The sequence below is a fragment of the Sturnira hondurensis genome, unplaced genomic scaffold (genome assembly GCF_014824575.4).
Source record: "Sturnira hondurensis isolate 20B ecotype Veracruz unplaced genomic scaffold, ASM1482457v3 Scaffold0002840, whole genome shotgun sequence".
Taxonomy (NCBI): domain Eukaryota; kingdom Metazoa; phylum Chordata; class Mammalia; order Chiroptera; family Phyllostomidae; genus Sturnira; species Sturnira hondurensis.
The window spans coordinates 26,360,651-26,376,513 of record NW_028075471.1 but is presented as its reverse complement, the minus strand read 5'-3'; the positions used below and the strand labels follow the sequence as shown (position 1 = coordinate 26,376,513).

At 45.8% G+C, this 15,863-nt stretch overlaps 1 protein-coding gene across 2 annotated transcripts in view; it reads right to left on the bottom strand.

Moving 5' to 3' along the window:
* The window catches only part of ELMO1 (engulfment and cell motility 1), a 476,071-nt gene that overhangs the window by 282,018 nt on the left and 178,190 nt on the right, over positions 1-15,863 (bottom strand). For both annotated transcript variants that reach the window (XM_037041133.1, XM_037041135.1), the window contains exons 8-10: positions 11,524-11,623; positions 3,111-3,262; positions 814-892 (exon numbers count right to left, since the gene is read on the bottom strand). In XM_037041133.1, coding sequence (XP_036897028.1) covers positions 814-892; positions 3,111-3,262; positions 11,524-11,623 — 331 coding nt within the window. The remainder of the gene's footprint in view (positions 1-813; positions 893-3,110; positions 3,263-11,523; positions 11,624-15,863) is intronic.

Below are 15,863 nucleotides of genomic sequence, written 5' to 3'. Positions count from 1 at the left end.
CATTGAAAAATCTCATGTCTCCACTCAGTTTTTACACAAGTGAACTGTGACCAAGGTAACAGTATGTTACACTGATGTGAAAAAAACAGGAATGGATTTTCAGATCTGAACTAAATTTCAAGACAAAAATTCTACTTCTTCCCCACACGCCTCTATAATGATTCTTTCCTTTAGTGAAGAAAAACCAAAGATCTATAGGCAAAGGAGAGTCTCAAAGCATGGGTTTCACAGGGCAGGGTGCACTCCAAGGAGGGGGATGCATCGCTCGGTCCTCCCAGCCACATCCACACTCGGGCTGCAGAAACACCACCGAGCGAAGAGCCCCTCAGACACCAGACCAGTCGTTTCAACCAGGCAGCAATCCTCACGTTCCATCCCCCAGGTCCCTGGGCAACGTCGACTCCCTTCATAGTCTCGGTGTCCTCATCAGAAAAGTGGGACGACGCCTTCCTTGCCCCAGGGAGCGTTCAATGAAATGACATGATCACAGGGGCTTCTACCTCCAGAGGCAGAAGGGGCTTCTTTCTCCAGAGCCTGCCGAGGGGCCACTGTTTCATGTCCGGGGGCTTCCACGTTGGTTTCATGTGGTGAAAGGGCTCTACCGCTGGAGCATTCCATCACTCTTCCTCACACAGGGAATGAGGGGCCCGCCCATCTACAGGGGCCCGCCCATCTACCTCCACCCAGTGCCCACTGAATGTGCGAATGATCCCAGGCTGGCAGCAAGTCCCGGGAGGGGCAGGAGAGGGTTCTCTCTGCACCAGAATCTGCCATTCCTGGGCACGGTCTTGTGACAGAAGACGTTTAACTCACCTGCCTCCTCTCATCGGGGGCCTTCAGGAAGAGCGCGTTGATCACTGCAATGGTGTAGGTTTGGATTTCTTGATCTGTGCTGCAAGACACAAAACGATACAGAAAGTCAGACACTTCCCCTGAATCAGACAGGGATAAAGTTCACGGTCGCCTCCCCCCAAAAAAGGTGACAGAGAAAGGCAGGACCTAGAAAATGCACTTAGCACCGAGATCGTTCTTCAACCACCACAAAGCTAGAAACACAGTGTGGGGGGGTAGGGTGGGGGGGGCGGGGGAGTTGCTATTGCTAGTCAGAGAACACACTACTTGGTGGGAACCACAGGAGGTTCAGGTGGCCGCTGGCTCCCTCCACTTTCCTCTCTGGGAAGATGAACAGCATAAACTCAGTGGGTGAAAAGTGTGTGCACGTGTGTGTGTGTGTGTGATGTTCTGCCTGATGCACGACATGTACCTGGGAGTAGACGTGGGGGTCCCTAAGGCCTGAGCTTATTATAAAGGAAACAGCTCTGTCTTCATGGTAGTGATGTCACATATTCTAAAAATCTATTTCCCAATAGAAACTTTTTTAGTGACAAGAAGATCAGGTTTTGCCCTGGCTGGTGTAGCTCAGTGGATTGAGCACGGGTCTACGAACCACACGATCGCGGTTCGATTCCCAGTCAGGGCACATGCCTGGGTTACAGGCCAGTTCCCAGCAGGGGACTCACAAGAGGCAACCATACATTGATGTTTCTCTCCTTCTCTCCTTCCCTTCCCCTCTAAAGATAAATAAAATCTTAAAAAAAATAAAATAAACCCTCTACTTATAAAAAAAAGATCAGGTTTTTATGTTTATAAATTTTGCTTTTCACCAGAATGAAATCAGAAATTCCACGTGAGGCACTAATGCAAGCCACATGGTAAAGAGTAAATAAAGAGAACCAGGCATAAATAGAGAGCAGCTAGGAGCTACAGTTAGAGACAATTTCAGGAGAGGCGGAGGCGAGAACATGGCCTTTGGCGGGGGGCAACTCAGGGCCCAGTGTACCAGAGGGGGGCTGTGCAGCCTGGACAAGTTCATGGGTGTCCCTAAGACACAATCTCCTTGGCTGTAACACTGGTAAGAACACACTTATTTCAAGGGGTTGCTGCTTTTTGGATAAATTGAGGTGATGAACACAAAATCCTGAGCAGAGTGCTTGGCACATGAGAACTCTCCGCTTTGGCGAATGACACTGAGGCTGCACAAGTTTGCCCCTGAGATGAGAAACAGACAGACTGCAAAGATAACACATGTGGCATTCAGGGAACGGAGGACCAACTATTGCTGGTAGGCAGGTTTCACACCGGACCCTCATTCTAGAGCACGTGCTCATTTTCCCTGGGGCCACAATCTTCAGCTTGTGTGACTTAATCCGTTACCTTCTGGTCACCATCCTCCCTCCAAATGCAGAAAACATCAAGCACATTTTGGTGGTTCACATTAGAACGTGACAGTGAACGTCTCGGTAGATTGAGAAGTGCTGAATCCCTACCCTGCACCCCCACCCCAGACAGGCATCGGGTTTCCTCTTCAGCATGTGCAGACGTGGCCTGAGAGACTGGGGACAGGGATGGCAGTTACTGGGAGCCCTGTCCCATTCGTACTAGGAGAAAGGCCATAGTTTGTGTCCTGCCCAAGGCTCAGCTTCTGAAGTCATTCTTGGGTTCCAAAGGCCCCCAGCATCCTTTCAATCAACTCCCTGTTCTGAGTAAGCTCAGGATGTCTGCTGTCGCCTTGAACCCAAGTACCGAAATTTACGAAATAGCTTCTTCTTCAGGGCCCTTCTCAGTCCATCAGAGACCACCTTACTAGTTGCCCAGGGGAAGGGAGAAGGCGGAAAGCCCCAGCAATAGCAGGCTGCTAGCTAGGGCCATGTCTTGTAGCTCAAGCCTCTAGAAATAAAAAATAATGATGAAGGTCTCTGTAATGACCTGGAGCCTGAAGAGAGAGGCCTGACTCTCAAAATTCTTAACTGACTCTGGAAATACTCACCACATCACAGAAGACAATATTGTAAATGATCGAGCAGACACTCCATTGAGAACCAAAGAGAACAAGTTAGCCTGTTACGTGGTGTGAAAAGCAAAACTCTATGGATATCTGCCAACCCTAATCACAGGTGAGTCACATGTGATGGGGGCGAGTGTATGCATGGTTGATGAAACACCAAATCCAGATTTCTCTTCTGTGCACTTAAACCAATGAGCCACATTCCCCAGGCACCCTGGCAACTGCAGCGCCTCCCCTCTGCACAGTGGGGCCTCCGCGGGCTTACCCTTGCAGGTGTGGGATGAGCTGGCCGATGGTGATCTCCTGGGCCACCTTCTGGTAGAGGTCGTGGCTGTTGAGCACCATGGACTCCAAAATGGCCAGGGACCGCTGCAGAATGGAGGTGTCCATGGCTGACTTGTTCACAAAACTTGCTATCTGAAAATCCAAGCAGGATACAGGTGATTGCTTGTGGGAAGCAGAGCAGAGGAGGACAGAAGGGAGCCAGTCAAGGAAATCAGGAGCTGGTTTAAGAAACACCAGACACAAGGGACGAAAAGGCCCCGGGGTGGCAGCCACCCAGCAAGGAGCGCACTGAGAGCCCACCATGACTCGTTGTGACTACGGAGCACTATTTATATATGATTTCTGTAATTCAATAGTAAGCAACTTTTAAAAGGGGCAACGTCAAAGAATTATTGTCTGGTTTTTTCCGGAACTATTCAAGAGCAGACGTTTTTAACACAGACACCTGTCCCCACACGCCCATGGGGCATTGGTTCCAGAACACCCTTCACATAAAACCCATGGATGCTTAAGTCCTTCATATAAAATGAAGGGGATAGTATCTGCGTATGATGTTCATTTGCAGACAGGCTTCAGCAGGGTTCGCTGGCACATTTCTTCTTCACCTGAGAGCATTCAGTGTAGTGCTCGGGGCCTGGCCAATTCCAGTTTTGCCTTTTGGAACTTTCTGGGATTTATTTTTTCCCCCAAGAGCATTTTCTCTCTGCAGGGGGAGGGGAATCCATGGATATGAAACCCACCCATAAGAAGGGCTGATCATGTAGCATAAGGGCCCGTGTCTCTCCGAGATGGTAATTCCAACATACAGGGAACTGAACGCTGTTGCTTTCTGTTCCCAGGCTCCTTCTCCACCCACAGGGTCCATGACTTTCATGTTATTATGATGCTGTTACATTCTTCAGAGAGTTCCACAAATTACACTTGTCAACACAGTTCAACTGGCAACTCCTCAGTCGCTGGTTACGCCTTGTGGGATTCCTCAGCAGAACTCCCTTTCCCCCATCCTTTCATTTTATATGGTTAAAATAAACTCTTCTCATCTCTCTAAAGTTTAGCAAACAGGAAAACCTTTAAATGAGCAGTGTGAAAAGTTACAATAACAGTGTAAGCACTAACATATATTCCCCGAGGAAGTAATACTAAGGCCTTAAACATAATAAATCACAATGTAAGAGAGAAGCAAAGTAAGGGTTAGAATAATGGGTCACAGGCACCCAAACATGGGGGTACCATCCAGGTTTGATTGTAGAGGCCTCATTAAAAGTTATTACTGTCTGTTAACGACTCACGCTAACAGGCTCTTATTATATCAACATAATGACTGCTTTCGTAAAAGCTAAACCATTTGGTTCCATGACGAATTGACACTTGCTGCTTCCCTCTGTCAACACTCATTTCTCCCTTTATGCTGTCCCATCAACTGCTTCTCCTCACCCCCTCTCCACCTCTATACAAGGTAAAAGGCAAAGGTGTCCATGGCAACTTGCTGTTACCATGTCAACATTCAGCCCAAGGACTCTCTGGCAAAAGTAAGGGTAAGGGCACAGACACCCTAAGATACATCTGGATCTCAGAGGGTGGGGAATGAATGATTTAAAGTAGAGTAACATTATGACTTTATATTCCAAACACTATTATTTTATAATATAACCTATGGGAAGAGTATGAGAATTTTAAGATTCTCCAAAGAATTCCTCTGGCCCATCATCCGATCACTTCAGCCCATTTCATGGCTAATAAACTTCTCCAAAGTGTTTATTGGCCCTGGGAAGCCCTGGCCTTTATCCTTGGATTCTGTTTTTTCAAACCCACTGTTTTTCTAAAGCCCTTTTTCTCCAACAAAAGTCCAATTCCTCTCAAACTATGCTTATGGCTTAGCACTTAACTTAGACCTCTTTTAAACGGAATAGAAATGTCTTCCCTTCCCATCAGTGCCATCCCACACATTTCTCGTTATCCCAGCACAATGCTTGGGCACTTGCTAGAAACCTGCAGAACTCCCAAAGAATGTCTTTGGTCATGCATCTGATTTTAATCTGTACTAATATTCTCCTCTTTCCAGCATCCTTTTAGGGCCTCCGTTTGGTAAATTTGCATGTATCTCTAAGGGTCCTTGGAGAATTTTCCACCTGAGAGTTTCCTATCAAGCTCCCTCCCACCTGCCAGCCTGCATCCTCTCTTTCCATTCATTCAAGTCACACGCCCTCATCGCACACCACAGAACAGGCTGGTAGCATCTGAGGTCAGAAAAGAGAGATGAGCAATGCCCACTCTTAACTTCAAGGACCTTGTAGTCCAGTAGACAGAGATGGAGAAAAAGGCACTTACTATGAAGTACATTAAGTGCTTATGTTTTTTCTTGACATCAGAAAGAGTACCTCCATTCAGATATTCCAGCAAAGGCTAAATAAATGGGGTGGAAACCAATCTCACTGTCGGAAGAATGTCCTCAGCCTCCTGTCTCGATGATCACCGTTCCCCAGTTTGCCACGTCATCAGTGATTAACAGTCTCAGACCCACACTTGGCCCGTCTCCCCTTGGGACGCATTCGGTTTGCATGCACAGCACTGGTCTGTGGCCCGCCTCATTCCCACGTTGCTGAGGCAGAATCTTCCCCAGAGCCTCTAACGCAACTTTCCCTCTAACATAAATTCACTCTCAACTGCCATAAACATTCTTTTGTCAATGTTCTGGAACTATACAATCAGAACTCTGAATATTCTTTTATATAAAGTAACGCCTTCTTACAATGGGTTTTATTTTATGTAAATACCAATTATTAACTCTCACCCGCATCCAACGGGCTTACTGAAATGGTGGCGAAATGGCCTGTGGGCCTTGCTTTGATTTGGGCCTTCTCATAGCCCATCTCCACTTCCAGTTTCTGGAACTAACTGAAATGAACCACTTATCTTCATGAAACCTCCTTAAAATTAATCTTGTATTTGACCTCTTTCTTGACATAGGGAAACCCCCATTTCAGCAATCCCACTGCGGGCTACAAAATGAGACATCTGTGGGTCTCGTGTAGCTCGTATTGCTGGTGGAGAGCAGGCTCACAACCCATTACGGTCCTATGTTCCGTTCTCTAGGAGGCACTAGTAATTTTTTGAATCTATCTCCTATCTTTTGCTTTTCCTTGTCTGTGGTTTTAACCAGACATTGAAAGGACCCAGTATTTTCTTCTAAGTATAACAGGGTACAGCCAAGAAGGGCCCCCCCAAAAGAAGTTTGGAATGGGGTCCAGGACTCAAGGTGTCCAGGAAATATTAGAAAGACATATAAGTATGTCCTCACCCCTTCCCCACATGCGTGTGAGATTGGGGGAAGGGACACACGGAGCAGACACACGGAGAGCTGTTTTGTACAGCAACAGCTTTGCAGCTAACCTCTGGCATGGTCATTTAACTGGTTGCATAAATATGTTAAATAGTTGTGGCCATGCTTTGAGCCAGGGGGATGGAAGTGACTTCCACCCAGGACTTAACTAGAAGGCAGCTCCCCATGGTTACAGTGCCTGCATGAGAGCTTGGAGATGACTGGCTCCACGCCATGTGGCCACGCCTGCCCAGACCCACTATGGCAGCCCAGTAAAGCTGGAAGGATACGGGAGTGCTGCCAAGTGCAGCCGATTGTGGAAGGAGTTGGAAATGGGGCTGCAGAGGAAGATTGGTGTGGGGATTTAAATCCAGACGTGGCAGCCACTGAAGGGAGAACCACGTGGCTTTGGCCAGAGTGCAGACCCCCACAGCTTTGCAGGGAGAACCACGAAGCTTGATCCTGGCCGATGACACAGCTGATGGTGTTGGGAGCCTGAATCTGCCTCTTTTCCTGAGATATGGTACCCAAACTAGGGCAGAGGGAGAGGGAAGGACTGTGTGCGTCTGTGGGTATCCTAAAGGACTTTGGTATTTTAATGAAAACATTAGGTCACTACTTTAAGTCTGTATAGCTTTAAATAAACATTTCCTTTCCTTCTCACAAATCTCTGGCATTGAGAGATGTCTTTCCTCTGGTGGTGGACAAGCGAACCTAGTGGGGGCTCTTTTTGGTAATAGTGTATCGGCTCCCCCGTCCCTGTTCTGTAACGTAATGAGTACTAATAACCAAGGTCTTTGGTTCAATTAAGCAAATATGATGACTGTAGCCAGGCTCCGTATCAGAGGGTGAGCAAATGCTATTCAATCTCTACTTTAAAAGGTAAAGACTGTCCAGTTAAATTTTAATTTCCCTTGTCACTCCCTCACCCCCCAAATCAATAATGACTTCTTTTGCCTGTACATTTTTTGAAGTTTCATCGCTGCCCTTCAGGTGGGCATACGTGGCAGAGTCTAAGCCAGCCCAAGCACAGCTTCTTGAATGGAGATCTATAGCATAAGGAGGCAGAGGGCAGAGAGGCCGGCGAGAATTCCACACACTGTCTCCGCATGCGGCTATCCGTTTACAAGTGTTACGTAAACACAACTGAGGACTCTCTGGGTGGCCTTAAGGAGCTAAGGGTCCTCACGGTGCATGAGTCAACGACACACTATTAGAACCACGTAAACCCTTCTTAGAATCGCTTAGAATGAGGTCTTAAATTCTCCCATGTTATCAGAACCAAAATGAACCATGGAGAGCCTGGAGCTCTGCTCCCGTAAGTTAAAGTGTCCAGGCAGAGGCCATAAATCTCACAAGTTTTTCAGAGGCAACAATTACTGGGTCTCTAAACTGAAACGGCTGGATGCGTGTCCAGCACTGGAAACACCGCAGCGTGATCCAGGCCCTCCCACAGAGCTGAGATTTCCAGAGCATATCTGTATGACACCTCCCTGCCAAGAAAAGGCACCGATTTTATCCTTGGCGAGGAGAAAACCAATTCGTAACACAGAAAAGTTCCGGGGCGGGTGGGGGGGGGGGGGATGGCGAGGTTCAGTTTGGTGTTTTTCTTCTCATTTCTTTTTTCTCCCGGTCTTCCTACCCTCTCCCTAAGTAGCCAAGTCTTTAAAAAGCAACAACATTATATATCGGTGTCAAGGGATTCCAAGTGTCAAAGGACTTGCGAAATGCTGTTATTTATTGCAAACACAGTTTGTAACTAGAATCTAAGTCCACACATAACCAAATGGACAAAGGAGTAGCCAAGGAAGATAGGGGCTGGTGGGGACTATGAATTTGGCTTTAACAGGGAGGCAAGTCTGTATCGCAGAGATAAGCATCTTTTGTCAGTCGATTTTGGTCCTGATAAAGCTCCATTGAGAAGATAGTTGTCTGCATTCAATGCCTGGGTTGTCAGACCACTGAATTTGATCCAGCTAACGAGTGAAAAAAATGAACCTTACAAGAACTATCAATTATAAAGTCACTTTTGGATGACCACCATTCAAATTCACATTTGAAGTTGAGATCTTATTGGCAAAAAAAGGAAAGAGAATGGGAACGAGGACATGGAATAGGTTAAATGTGTTGCCTTCTGAAAAAAACATCTCATTTTTTATGAAAACTATCAAGATTGTTAGTGTCTGCTTCTTTAATTTCTTATAACTTATCATTTAATTTCAGTGAATGGAAAACATTTTCTTAAGCAGTTAGGAAATTAAATTATTGTCATTCATTCTCACTTCTCACATCATTTAAAGCAGAGAGTGTGGTCATTCCTTTCCATTTAGAACCGAAATTTTACTTGAAATATACTTCGATACAATGCCTCTGTATTCCTTCTCTCCTTCAAGTTCTAGGGTTAAAAAAAAGCTTCTGAAGCAGATTTAATTCTTTCATGTCACAGATATTTATTAACGTTGGTGCCAGGGTCTGAGCACAGCATCACTGAGAAAGTGCGGTTCCACCCTCCTAGGACTCATGGTCCAGTGGGAGACCCATACCAGTGAATCGGAAAGTCACAGAAGTGTGACCAGTGAATCGAAAAGTCGCAGAAGTGTGACAAGTGCTGGAACAGGGGCAGTCACGAGACTGGAAGAGAATCAGAGCAGAAGGAATTGCGTAACTGTACACCAGGGAGGTCAGATAGGCCTGAACAAGAGGCAGCGCTGGTGGCCCAAGTCTTCAGGGGCTACTCTCTCCACCACTCGAAAACAAGGACAAGTGCATGTGCATGGGGGCAGGAGCCTGAGCCAGGGGACCGAGGACAGCCTACTCACTGAGCCTCTGAGCCACTGTGTCCTTGCCTCCTGACCAGAAATAACAAGACCCTCTCTCTCTCCTGGAGAGGAATTCCTGCTGGGATCAAAAGAAGTAATGTGGCTTGTGAACACACAGGGTGACTTCCAGGAATCTGCCTTCAGAAGAGCGCTGTTTTTACGGCAAAACAAGGCTCCAGTAACAGAGAGCAAGGCAAATGGAATGGAGGAAAGGAGGCCTGCCATAAATTCAGAGTAAGTGATTTCTGTTGAGTATCGAAAATCCACAAAAACCAGGATCTTCAGATTGAACTTGCTTCTCCAGAACCTTCACCAGACAAGACAGACAACAGCAACTTGCCCTCTGCTTTCAGAATCTGTGGCTGACCTTCCTTGCTCCCCCCTCAGGAAAGTCCCTCATAACACTTCAGATTTCCTTTGGCTTCCTCGTCTCCAATTCTCTCCTTTTCTCTTCAGCAATTTTGACACAGAGGAAAAAAAGGGGCCTACCCCCTTTTATGGGTGTTTTTTTAAGTGGGTCCCGCTGCTCATCATCCTTGGCTTTATGCCCCTGTGGAAGGCAAGAGGCTCAGAGGCATGTCAAGAGCACCCTGGGTTCCCGATCAGCTCTCGTCTGAAATAAATATGCAATATCATGCAGGGGTCCAGTCCGTGGGGGTCCTGTCCTGATGCCCTCATTGGACAGACTAGGGGCTCTGGTACGTCCTTCAATTCAAGGCAGTATCTCCCTCGAGATATTAACTTTGAAAGGAAAAGGAATAACTTTACAGCAGGGAGACTCAGCAGATGCCACCTCAGCCACATAGTCAAGGTCAACATCACTGTTAATGAAGACATATGGCCAGCAGGTGCCCCACTGCGATGCATTGAGCAGGGCACAACATTACTTCTCGGGCATTCTTGCCAAAAATGCATAGCCTTAATTCAACCGTCAGGGAAGTGTCAAGGAAACCCAGATTGAGGGACATTCCACAATATAAGTGCTCAGTACTGTTCAGCAATGTCAAAGTCACAAAAGATAAGGAAAACTTGAGGAACTTTCAGACTGCAAGACACCAAGGACACAGGACAACCGAGTGCAGTGCAGGGTGCTGGACGGGGTCCTTAACCAGGGAAGGGACATTAGAAGAGAAACCGATGAACTCCAGTACCCACAATAGCATCGCACCACTGTTGCTTTCTCAGTTGTCATCCACGGTTGTGCCATCATCACGCAGAACGTTAACGTCAGGGGAAGCTGGGTGAAGGGCACACGGGAGGGAACATTCTATATTATCTTTTGCCACTTTTCTGTCTGCCTGCCATGATTTCGAAATAAAAGGTTTACAAAATTCTAGCGACCTACCTCCACTGAGTTTTACTTTGATTTTCCAACTTTTGCACAGATTCTCTGAAATTCCTTATTTTAGAAAACCCTTCCCAGGAACCTACACTCTTAGAAAGTAAATTTATGCATTCTGAACATCTCTTCCTGAACAATACAACAGAAGGAACATGCCATTCCATTTATAAACCATTTCACAAACACAGAGAGAGGCAAAATAAGCTAATGAATTAATAGAAATAACCCATCATTTAATAGCTTTGAAGTCTGTTTATTTTTTGTTAGAAGATGGGAAGCAGAGCTCTAAGTGTGCAGGTCTGCCCTTATGACCACGCAGCTGCAGGTTTGGGGGGGGGGGGCTCTCCCGCCCTCTCCTTACAGGAGGTGTCTTTATAAGCTCCTCCTACAAAAGGAGGAGACAGTGGAACTGACCAATCACAGAGATGCTTACTGCACCCTCCTGACAATGAGCAGCCTTACTCTGCCCAAGAGGCACGGACCTCTTTTTCTCACTGCCGTGCTTCCAACCCAGCCATGCAGGAAATGAGTGTACTTGGCCTCTTTCCCTTTTCCTAGCACGGGGGTGAAGGTAGAAGATTCAGCAGAAGCATCAGAAACTGTGCGTTGGTTGTGAGAACAGCAGAGTCCTGCACGGGGACGCAGCGCACACTTGTGTGACCTTAACAATGTGGCCTCGTGATTTTTCTTGACTGTGGACTCTGTGCAATCCCTTAAGATCTCAGTGTGGAGAAAAATACCATTTTCACATATAATTTAGGTGCCCTGACCCCTTTACATATAATACTATCAAAAACCCACCCACCTTTTAGCAAAGAACTAAAGGAACAACTCTTAGACCTCCTCAAAGCAGAGAATAATATTCACGAATGGAGGAAGCAATTTAAGCCCCAGGAGGCACCGTGTGCATTACCTTCTTAATGAACGCCACCGAAAACGTATCCCAGGACACTATGCCATGGTCCATCAGCTCCACGAAGGCCGTCAGGGTGAAGGACAGCATGTCTCCAAAGCTGGAAAACACAGGGAGGCACAACAGTCACGGGCCAGGAGCGAGCACAAGGAAAGACCCGGAAGGAACAAAGTCCCTTTACTGTCCATGGGAACCAACAGGGAAGATGAGGAATAATGCTTTCAAGAGCATTAGCACTTTGCAAAGGATCTGCGTGGTCCCTGTGTACCAGCGTGTGCATGCGTGTTCTGTCTTTACACGGTATCTATGGAAATAAGGACAGTTGGCAGGCAACAGACACACTGTGGCTCAGAGACCTGCAGGAAAGGTCTCGTGTGTGCGTTAGACACCCAACCAGAAATGCAGCAAGCTCAGGGGACAGCTGTCTTGTCCCTTATCAGACAATATCCTGATTTCCAGTGCCTTCAAACCAACACTTCAATGGACACGAATCTTCAACGGAAACTCACCTCTCCTGTAAATTTTCATCATGAAAAATACTCACTGGAAACTCTCCAAAGCTGTACTCTGCAAGTTCATTGCTTTTGCTCATCAGGATTTCTACACTGTACACAACCACAGTGATTCATGGGCTTGGTTTTTAAAAAATAAAGTCGCTTGTTCACATTTTCAATCTGTAGACTCATATACGCCACCATTGCTACACTACAAGGTCTCATAAAATGTGTGCAGTGACTATTCCCATCAATTTTCAATTAATAGAATAGAAAGCAGGCTCGTGTTTCTCTTAAGACAGCTGCACAATTTTCCTTCTTCTTGGTGTTCAAAGTCTAGCCTCAGTCATGACCTTGGAAAGCCTGCTTCACCCAGAAGCTTTGGTTGCTGTAAAGGAACCCACAGGGGAGGACGCGGCTCTAGGGAAAGGGCCCTGAGATGGGAGGGACAGAAATGGGTAAGCTTGTGACTCCTGGAACCAGACAACAGACGGTCCCCTCCAGCTCTCCATGGGAAGTTTCTGATGCAGTCTCTGCCTCGGTTTCCTCATTTATTGAAAAAGGGGTCAGCGATGCTGGTGGTGGTGGTGATGATACCTAACCCCAAGGATTGTCTGGGAGGTAAAACAAGCTACCCTGCTGAAAGTCTTCCACAAAGCAGGCAGTGGGTGGAGAGTAGCCTTTGAGTGTGAGCTGTGATCGTTATGCAAATGTGATGTTTTAACAACGTAACCTGAGCCTGTGATTTTCAAATGTTTGCCTTCCTTTTGTCAAGATTATCTGCCTCTGGAGCCAGAAAAATAAAATTGGCAGGAAAGCCACACCACTCAGGCCGTACAGAGAAGCCACAAATGCTTTTTTCAAAAGGCTTTTTTTCTGAGTCACAACTGGGCCATCCCCATCCTACAGGTGGCCCTAGGTGGCATCAGAGGATCACGAGCCAGTAAAGAGATTCCAGACAAGAAAATAAACTCCCTTGAAGGAGAGAAAAAGAGACAGACAGGAGAAAAACGGGTTGAAAACAGCAGCAAGAAAGAGTAAATGAAATTCCCGAGTGATTCTACAGACAATGAGTCAAGGAAATCCAAACATTAGACAGAAGGCAAGCAAGCCAGATAATAAAGTATTAGTAAGATTTATTAATAGATTTTGCAGGCATTAGTATAATAATGTAACCACAGTTACATTATTATACAATAATGTGTAGTGTTGGTAGTAAAACTATTAGCTAATTAGTTTATTATAGTATTAGTAGTATACAATATTAGCTAAACGTTTTAACTTTAAAAAAAGGGAAAATGGCAAGCATATCACTAATGGCTGCCATTTGCTCATGCCTGGCATGCCACAAGACCTCACCCACTAGAAGATTCCCACCTACAGGACTGGAGACAGCGCTGTCTGCCTCCTGACTGAGCCCCGGAGCGGCCTCAATGCCACTGCTAACAGAGCAAGCAGTGCAAAGGCAGTGACGAGCAATGCGCGCACTGTGGGAATCAGACTCTTCTTCACATTCCCTGCAGCTCGCCGAGGCTGGGGTGGACATGGCATTCGTCTTCATGAACCACTCCAGAAGCAAAAGCTAAATTATATTTATGCTTCTAATTATCTGAAGGCAAAATGACTTTGCCCCTTGCTCAATGAACCCATAATTCACGTGGCCTTGGTAATGTCTGGGGATGGTCCCTCATCCCCAAATGCTCCAGAACTCTGCCTACAGACTCCCCGCGGAAAGGCCTTGGAAAAAAGATGGAGAGAAAGGGGACCAGTCTCTTTTGGTTTGCAGACCTCCACGCGGCTCTGGGGCCAGCGCTCCCATCTCCACGGTGGTTAAGGAGGTGGAGCACCAGTTCTGAGACAGCAGACAGGGCTTCCTGTGTTGTACAAATTACCCGTCAGTGTGAATGATCAGTAAGTGAGGGAAGAAAAGCTTCTTCACATCCCACACCCAAGTGCCCGAAGGGAGGATTACTTTCTTGATCTATCTAGCAACATTTTATACACATGTGATATGACATTTTATATAAATACTACCTAATAACATTTAAATCTATTTTATATATGTATCAATATAATTCCATATTATATATTATATAGATGTTTTCATGTTATGATAGATACATGAATGTCATTAGATACACCTGTATATGCTGTGTTGCCTATTATATTATTAAATATATAATACACACAATATACTATGTATACAGCATATAGGTAACATTTATAATTACTGACCAGTTGCTGGATGGTGCACCAGCTTTCCAGGAGGGAGGACTTTTTCCAAAGTCCACTGCAAACCCTCAGCTATAAGGGCAGGATGGCCAAGCTAACATGCCATTTCACTCCAGATCAGTGGACTCACTGCTTCGTTTCCAGGATGAATGAGGCAGCCCAAAAGCTCTCGCCCCACCCAGGCGCAGGTGTGGACTCCCACTCCCACCAGAGGGGTGGTGCCAGCTGCAAGGACAGGAAGGCAGGAGCCACGCCTGACCTCTGAGCCCCATGCTGGGGGCCTCAGATCAAACACAGAACAACTCCCGGGCCCCCGAGGGAGCACTGTGAGTCGTTTGGTTTATTAATGTTGCATGCCACGCTCAGGTAAAGATTTTGCAGTGCTGCCTGCCACAAATCACGCCAACTGTACACTCCCTAGGCTGGTAAAGAATCCCCGGACCAGCCAACACACCCTGTGTGCTGGAACGATGCAAAGAAATATTTCTCACCCACTCACTAGAGACCATCTTCGTTCCAGCAGGTTTCAACCAATCTCCCAGCACTGGAACGCAGGCTGCTGGGTTTGTAAAAGAACTGTGCTTCTAAATGTTTCCATGGGGTGCCGTGCCCAAGATAAGTGGAGGAAAGGGGAAGCAAAGGGCAGTTTTAAAGCTCTCCATAAATCACACTGAATACATCCTAAACTGCCAACATTAATGAATATAGTTCTGGCCTGTTCTGTGAGTTTTTCCATGTACAGCAGGTTCTTGAATAACATCATTCAGTTTAATGGCATGTTGATATAATGTTGATGAGATGCCATGAGCAGTTAAATCTCGTTTATATCAATCAGCCTGCGGTAAGGCTGCTCTCCCTGTGTAACATGTTGCCGCGTCTTCGACAACCTATGGATGAAGCTCAGTAAGGACTTACTAACGTTTCTCTTGTGTGTGGTAAAACGTATATACATCGAGACGTATGGATGTCTACATCACCCTTTAGGCCTCGCTTTGACCTTCAGAATTAGAGCACGATTTATGTCAGTGGACATTCTTTTGGCTCCTTTGTTAAAAAGTTAACTCTGGATCAGTTCTACACTCTTTATGCCATTGACCTGTCCATCCCCTTATAAAAATATCACACTGTCTTAAGAACTAACTTTATAGTAGTTAAGTCTTGAAATCATTTCATGAAATCCCTCAACTGTGTGGATCTTTGTTGTTTTTTCAAGACTGTTTTGGCTATTCTATGCATTTCTTATAAGCTTAAAGACTGGCTTATAGTATCTTTTTTTTTTAAATTGTATTGCATGGAACCTGAAGATAAATCGAGGAAGAATTACATCTTAACAATACTGTGTCTTTCAAACCCTGAAACGGTACCTTTTCCTCTTATTTAGTTCTTGTTTTGTTTCTTTTGGCAATGTATTTATTTTTCATTAAACAGATAGTGCATGTCTCTTATTAAACTTATTCTTAAAAATTTTGTGATTTTTGACACCTTGTAAAGAAGTTTTTAAATTTCATTTTTCAGTTATTTGTTGTTAGTGTATATAAATACATCACTTTTAAATACCAGTGTTGTATCCAGAAACCTTGCTAAATTCATGTTGCACACAGCTCTGCCTGGTTT